The 8,298-nt window shown below is 40.3% G+C and overlaps 1 protein-coding gene across 1 annotated transcript; it reads left to right on the forward strand.

The window, feature by feature from the left end:
• The first annotated feature begins 947 nt into the window (after positions 1-947).
• Positions 948-3,366, forward strand: LOC108807385 (ACT domain-containing protein ACR5). The gene is made up of 7 exons (XM_018579666.2): positions 948-1,083; positions 1,175-1,237; positions 1,487-1,605; positions 1,682-1,864; positions 1,935-2,561; positions 2,642-2,746; positions 2,839-3,366. Exons 2-7 carry the CDS (start codon positions 1,234-1,236, stop codon positions 3,169-3,171), a joined length of 1,371 nt encoding a protein of 456 aa, XP_018435168.1. The 5' UTR covers positions 948-1,083; positions 1,175-1,233; the 3' UTR covers positions 3,172-3,366.
• The last annotated feature ends 4,932 nt before the right edge of the window (positions 3,367-8,298 follow it).

The raw sequence follows: 8,298 nt of genomic DNA on the forward strand, positions 1-8,298 counted from the left end.
TTGTTTTTATTTTTATTTTTCAATAAATTGCAACCTTTAATATTTTTATATTTAAATTTTAAAGCAGAATGTACTAATAAAAACTCAAAACATCAATCTTTCAAATAGAAAAATAAAATTTAGAACATCTTTTTTTCAAATACGGAGAGAGTATAAAAGAACCACACACATGGTGCTTAAGAAGAGTGCAGGTCACTTGGATTATGTCCTAATCTTTTGGTTTTAATTTTTAAAATATGTTAATATTAATTTTTAAAGGACTATATTTGTGCCAACTTTTGGGTTTTCTATTTTACATTTTGTGATTATTTTAAACTATTTTTTTTTCTTTTGTAGTTTTTAATGTATATCAATTAAGAATTCATTTTAATGTAACAAGTTAATATTTCATTAAATCCTTGTCATGTACTACTCTCTATGTTTCATAGAGAATGTCACATGGACACTTTTCAAAAAGATTTGAAAAATGAATGAAATGCATCTATATTTTCTATTAACTTCAACTATTCGAAAATATATGATTTTAAGATTTTTCTCAGTCTAATTCAATAGTAATATTTAAAAATTATTATTTATAAGATCAGTGGAGTTTACAATTAATTTTAATTTGAAAATATGTATAAATTACATAAAGTTTAAAATTTTTAAATTATAATATTTGTAAGAAAAAAAATCGTTTAGTATTGGCACTGTTGCCACCAAAATAATCAATTTTAGTCATCATCGTTCAAAACCTAATTAATCTCTCCAAAAATGTGACTTCTCAAAATCTCATCAATACGTTTCCCAATCGAGATCCCAGGAAACAAATTGTGAGTAAATTGCTACCCAATCAAGAGAAATGTCATTATCTCGAAATCCACCACCATTAAAGAGAGAATCTCTTAAACCGACCGTTTAACTAGTGTAATCCCTCCCTGAAAACGAAGGGCGGCTGGCTAACGTACGCCAAGTGTATTTATGAGTAGAATCCTCCTCATTGCCTCCTCTTCACAATCACAACATAACAGAAAATAAATTGATATTTTTTTTGGAAGGTTTTGAGGAGAGAATCTGTGTCGGACACAGAGCACAGTGTCAAAAGTAATTTACCCCTTTTTTAGATTAAATTTAATTAATTAAATCTCTTTCTCTTCTATATCTAACAAACTCTCTCTACTCTCTGGCAATACAGTTGCGATCAATTTTCCCTCTTTTGATTCCTTCTTCTAACGAATCACCAACGAATCGGATATGGGTTCGTCTCTCCCCCTCTGTTTTTCTCCTTTTCAATTTCGATTTGATGATTGGTTGATTGTTCGATTGATTCAATTTTAGGTCTTTTCATCATGGGTTTGTTCAATTTTAGGTCTTTTCATTATGACTTTGTTAAATTTTAGGTCTTTCTATGATGGGTTTGTCTGTAATCGTGTTCTAGGGTTTAGTCTCTGTTTCGTTACAGGATCGAGGGTTTGATCGAATCTGATGGTTTTGATTATTGTTTCAGATGTTTGCTTGAGCTATTCGTATCATATGGATGATGAGATTGCTAAGTTTATCAAAAGAGTGAACCCGCCTAGGGTTGTGATCGATAACGAAGTCTGCAAGAACGTTACTGTCATTAAGGTAACTTCTCTGAGATTAGGTTTGTTAAAAAAGGTTTTAAAAAAAACACGCTTTGATTTGTGGGTTGTTATGTTAGGTGGATAGTGCGAATAAACATGGGATTCTTCTGGAAGTTGTTCAAGTCTTGACTGATCTTAACCTCACCATCAAGAAAGCTTACATCTCCTCTGATGGTGGCTGGTTCATGGATGTTTTCAACGTTACTGACCAAGATGGAAACAAAGTCACCGATGAAATAGTTCTTGATTACATCCGTAAAGTAAGTGATTGTTAGACCTCTTAGGTTTTGATGATATGGTAATTAACTCTCTTTTGTGTTTATTTTGCAGTCTCTTGGACCTGATGACTCTTCTTGCTACAGCCCTAGATCAACCATTGGTGTTAAACAATCCGTCGACTTCACCGTCATTGAGCTAACCGGAACCGACAGACCCGGTTTGTTGTCTGAGCTATGCGCTGTGCTAACGGACCTTCAGTGCAATGTGGTCAACGCTGAGATCTGGACGCATAGAGCAAAAGCAGCGGCGGTTTTGCAAGTGACGGACGAGGAAACCTGCGCTGCAGTCACTGATCCAGAGAGGTTGTCCCAGATTAGGAAGCTTCTCGGTTACGTGCTTACAGGGGGAAGCAGGAGCAGGAGGTCCCGTGAGCCCAAAACCACGGTTTCTTCTTCTCTCGACGAGACTTATGCTGATCGTAAGCTTCATCAGTTGATGTTTGCTGACAGAGATTATGATGAGTGGGAGAATAGAATTGGTGATGATGATGAGGATAAGAGCGGGAGAGTGATTCCAGATGTGGATGTCTCCAACTTGCATGATCTGGATTACTCAGTTGTGATGATCAAATGTAAAGATAGACCAAAGCTTCTGTTTGATACCGTCTTCACTTTGACTGATATGAAGTATGTGGTTTCACATGCTAGTATTGATGCTGAAGGCCCTGAAGCTTATCAGGTATGTGGTTTCACTCATTTGGCTATTATGCAAATTTAAGCTCTTTTCTTGATCATTAAATTTCTGTTTTTTTTTTGTAGGAATATTACATAAGACATACAGATGGATCTCCAGTCAAATCTGAGGCAGAAAGACAACGAGTGATCAAATGTCTTAAAGCAGCTATTCAGAGAAGAGTCTCTGAGGTAAAAAAAAATTGTCATTTGCTTGAAGAAGAGTCATAAGAATGCTGTCTGTGTTGTGCCCTAACATTTGGTTCTTGTTTCAATGTTTATAGGGCTTGAAGCTTGAGCTTTGCACTTCAGATAGAGTAGGGTTACTCTCTGATGTGACTCGGATATTCCGTGAGAACAGTCTCACAGTAACGAGAGCAGAAGTGAAAACAAAAGGAGGGAAAGCTCTCAACACATTCTATGTGAAGGATGCTTCTGGTTACCAAGTTGATGCTAAGACCATAGATGCAATTAGGCAAGTCATTGGTCAGACAATACTCCAAGTGAAAGGTGGAAACACAGAGGTGAAACCGTGTACTCAAGAATCACAGACGGGGTTTCTCTTTGGTGTTTTCAAGTCTAGATCTTTTGTCAATTTCGGGTTGATCAGATCTTGAAGTTCTTGAAGGAAGTGCGACTCTCTATCTGTAAATGACAGTGGTAGTAGTACATTGTGTGAATATGTAGATAAAGAAGCTCTTTTAAGACATCAATTTAGGACATCAATGTTTAGGGCTTTTTAGTATATATTCTTGTGTAGAATCTTTGGTTTTACATTTGTGGATGTATATAAAAAATTGGATTATTATTAATATCATTTTCCGCAAGTGCTGGTTTGGTAAATCTCATAACATTTCATCTGCCCTTGTTCATAGTTAGTAAATAATCTTTAAAGAAACAAAAATTGGTATCGAGGGCTTATTCTAATATTAAACAAAGAAAAAGTAGAAGAGAAGAATTTTTTCTTCTTTCCATAAGCTAATCTATCAGTTCATGTGCCCTTATAAACAAAGACTTCTAAAAGAAAAAAGACCGATCGGTGCTTGTGCTTCCGGCCGACGGTGAGGCTTCTCTAGCCGCCGTTGGTCTGGCCTCTGTTTATTTTCACTGCTTAGTATGTATGTTGCATTATCGGCTTCGGCGTCGCATCTATTATAAGGTGGTCGGTCGACTTTTTCGATTCCGGGATGGGACAGCTTCTTCAGAGGTTCCTTTGCCGGCTTTTTGTCTCCGGGATAAGGTGGTTTATAACCATCGATTATCGCCGGCTTTCGTCTGGGGTGATCTCATGTTCTCGTTGATCTACGAATCCGGATTGAATATGCGTCTCAGCCTCTCGTGCTTCTCGGTCACCGATGTATGGATGTCGGAGATGGAGGTTCGATGGTAGGCGAGTCATCTTTAAGCGATTTCGTCGATCAGATCAAAGTCTCTTGTATGCGTTGTTGTCTACGAGAGTGCGGATGAATGGTTGGTGGTTTGGTCTTGTTTCCCGGTGCCGTATCCGCCGTCGGTGGTGAAGCGGAGTGCTTCTGGTTCCGGAGGATGAAGGAGGGCGCTCGTCTGGACGCGTGTCCCTGATCTGCATCTCAATCGAACACGTGGTTTGTGTGTCGACGTGTGTAAAGGTCTAGTTGTGGGTTTGACCTAAATTTGATTTTTGGTAGCTTGGGCTTTTTCTAGGCCGTATGTTACAATAGTTTGGGCTTGGTTCAGTTGGGCCTCGACCCATTGATAATATTATATTAGATGGCAAAAAAATTCTAGACTTTTTGCAAAGTCAACCAAAATTGGATCATGATCCTTGTTGATTGGCGTGCCACATCTTCGACTATGACTGCCTCCACGTATCACTTGGTTGTATCCATAACATTTTAATGTTTTCTTATGAAACTAAACGAGAAAAGCTTGCATCCACCAACTTTTTTTTTTTTTCCTCGATGAACTTCATTTAAGACAACAACCATTTTTACAAAGATGGAACCAGAGCCGGTGAACGAGTTACATGTTCCCGAAAACCATTAAGAACATAATCAAGCTAAGAACTTAACAATCTAAAACCGGATCAAACAAGATAAAGTTATGAAAATAGTAAAAAAAATCAAGTAAAGGAGGAGAAGAGGAATTGCAAACATCCACTGCCAAACTTTATTGAGGAAGACCAAGAGCGTCACTCTTATTTCTGCTCTAAACCACTCAAATCCCACTACGGAGCCATGAGTACGAACCAATTGGTACAACCTAGGAAGACTCAGGGAAGAACCTGGTTGAACTGAAGACTTCCAGCGGCTGGATGAAATTGAGCCGGAGCTCCAAATCCTTTGAACATGCCGGTTAAACCAACCACCGCAATAGCCGCACCGTCGCATTGAAACAAGGATAAGCCAACCTCCTAAACCTGACAACTTCACCATCACAACAACGCTATAAAGCTGCGATGATCCACAGAAGAGAGACGCACAAACAAAGCCGGAGCCGACAAGATCCCGAGAACCACATCTAAGGTCTTAGAAACCAAATAGAGCAACAACAGCGAAGATCAAAGATCACAGGAAGAACATGCAAGCACCAAACCTCGCAGCATAACCCAATTAGAAATCATCGATCTTGATCGAGATCTGAGATTGAAAGATACGAAGCTGAAACAAAAGGATCTAAACATGCAAGATAAACAACAAACAAATCTAACAAGATCTGACCGACGCCGTGGCTGAGAAACCCACCGAAGTCGGTCAGAGAAACGTCAATGATCAGAGACGAAGAGAGAAGTTGGAGCGTTAAGCTAGAGAGAGGTGTGAAGGAAACTGAACTTTTATCTTATTACTTGAGAAAACTGTAATACTCGGATGCCTTGCAATGACGACAATCAGTCTCAATATAAAGCGCTAAGAGAAAGATCTAGACACTAGGATAACAGCTGTAAGGATAAGGTCTTGACTAGCCCACGCAAGACGTTAAGAGAGGAGTAAAGCAATTCTGGATAGGGAGCTGTGAGGAACCCGTACAAGCCTCCTCTGTTACGCAAGCCGACAAAGAGTAAAGAGGAGATGACCGTTGATGAAGAAGAGATGATCTTTGATCTTGGGCCTTGTTACTCCTCATGGGCTTCGTAACTAGATGGGCTTCACTAACACTCCCCCTCAAACTTTGCGTGGGAGATTCTTCAACGCCAAGTTTGCTTCTCAATTGCTCAAACGCCTTCCGAGCCAGGGGTTTGGTAAAAATGTCTGCAATTTGCTGCTCCGCTGGGATATGCTTAGTTTCAATGAGCCCAAGAGCCACATGTTCTCGGATATAATGCCAGTCTCTGTCAAAATGTTTAGACTTCTTGTGCAGAGCTGGATTTGTGCTTAAGTAAACTGCCGATAGGTTGTCACATAACAGCAGTGTGGCATGATCTTGCGGGATATTCAAGTCACGCAGGAGTTGAGAGATCCAGGTTATTTCTTGAGCCGTCTCCGCTAAGGCTATGTATTCTGCCTCCGTAGATGATCTTGAGACTGTGTCCTGTCTTTTTGCTGACCACGAGACTAGGTTCGAACCCAAGATAGTGCAGAAACCAGTTGTGGAACGCTTGGTCTCTCTGCATCCACCCCAATCACTGTCACAGTAAGCCATTAACGACATGTCTTTGCTCTTCTTAATGTGGAGACCATACTTCAGTGAGCCCTTTAGATATCTTAGAATCCGCTTCAGGAGAGCAAAGTCGGTAACTGTAGGAGCATGCATTCGTTGACACACCAGATTAACTGCATATTGAATGTCAGGACGAGTGATGGTGAGGTACTGCAGTTTGCCTGCAAGACTCCTAAAGTATGTAGGTTCTGAAAACAAGTTGTCATCCACCGATTCAATACGTTGAGGGAGAGGAGTGGGCATGGGATTACAGTCGGACATCGCAGCCACATGAAGAATCTCTTTGATGTAAGCTTGCTGATGCAGAAAGATGCCATCCACAAGAGTGTCCATCTCAATTCCCAAAAAATAAGATGGTCGTCCCATATCTTTTATTGAGAACCGAGAGACAACTTGTTGACTAGAGCTTGAAGCAATTTCTCATCACTACCCGTAAGAAGTATGTCATCTACATACAATAGGAGGACCATGAACTGATTGTCTCTGCAGTAAGTGAACAAAGACGGATCAGACATGCTGCAGACAAAACCAAAGTCGATCAAGAAGTTACTGAAAGTATCAAACCAGGCCCTCGGTGCCTGTTTAAGACCATATAAGGCTTTTGTGAGCTTCCCGATGTAGTCAGGTTTCTGAGGATCCACAAAGCCAGCAGGTTGAGACATGTATACAGGTTCTTTTAACTCTCCGTGAAGGAAGGCACTTGACACATCCAATTGCTTGATTGGCCAGCTGAGAGTGGTTACAATATTCAACATCAACCGTATAGTTGCAGTCCTCACCACTGGACTGAAGGTCTTCAAATAATCGATGCCTTCCTCCTGTTCATAGCCCTTTGCTACTAATCTTGATCGCAGCTTCTTTACTGTACCATCAGGATTCAGCTTCACCGTATGTACCCATTTGTTGCTCAGTATGTTCATCCCTTCTGAAGGAGGAACCAACGACCAAGTGTCAAGCATATGAATGTTATTCATCTCCAGCGAAACTGCAGCATTCCAGCCAGGATGCTTCATCGCTTCCTCAATGGTCTTTGGAATAGTTACAGAATATTGAGGAGCAAGTAAAGCATATCTGGTGTTGGGTTTGTGGATTCCAGCTTTGGCTCTAGTTTGCATAGGATGAACATTAGGAACTGGCTCTGCTTGGAGAGGAACCGGAGGGATGATAGCTTCTTGTTCATTATTATCAGCTTCATCATTGTTGTTATCTTGAAACTGTTCTGCTACTTGAGCTGGAGGTTCAGACACTGGGACTTGAGGCAAAGGGAAGATGCGAGTGATCCTGGTGTCTTCCATAGGTACAGGTTCAGTAACTGTAGCTGATTGCCAGGCCTTCAGTAGTGCAGAGTCATATTTAGGCAGCAGATGTTTGTATTGTTCTGCAAAGGGGAAGACATTTTCATCAAAGATGGCGTGCCTCGTGATATAGACCCGACCAGTAGGGGGATACAAACATCTGTAGCCCTTGTGCTGACTGATGTACCCTACAAACACACATTGAAGGGATTTGGGATCAAATTTGTGTGTCTGTAGAGGTCGTAAGCATGGATAACAAGCGGAGCCAAAAACTCTAAGCGCTTGATAACTTGGTTTCTTCTGAAACAGAGCTTCATATGGACTTTTGTTATTCAACGCTGACGAAGGCAGTAAGTTACTTAAGTAGCTGGCTGTTGCAAAGGCTTCAACCCACAGATTGAGAGGCAAATGAGATTGATACAACATCGATAAGCCTAACTCCGTGAAGTAGCGATGACGTCTCTCTGCTAACCCATTCTGTTCTAGAGTGTGAGGACAAGACAACCGGTGAACTATGCCATTAGCTTGTAAGAACTGCTTCATTTGCGTATTCACAAACTCTCCACCACCATCTGACTGAAACTCTTTAATGCACTTGTCAAATTGTTTCTCAACCAAAACCTTGAAAGCTTGAAATATTGGAAAGAAATCTGATTTATTCCGCAGAGGATTTAGCCAAGAAAAACGGGTACAATCATCGATCAAGACATCATAATAACGGAAACCCTGACTAGAAATAACTGGAGAAGGACCCCACAAATCACAATGGATCATTTCCAAAGGTTGAGAAACATGAAAATTTGACTGAAAAAA

Source organism: Raphanus sativus, chromosome 6, assembly GCF_000801105.2.
Source record: "Raphanus sativus cultivar WK10039 chromosome 6, ASM80110v3, whole genome shotgun sequence".
Classification (NCBI taxonomy): domain Eukaryota; kingdom Viridiplantae; phylum Streptophyta; class Magnoliopsida; order Brassicales; family Brassicaceae; genus Raphanus; species Raphanus sativus.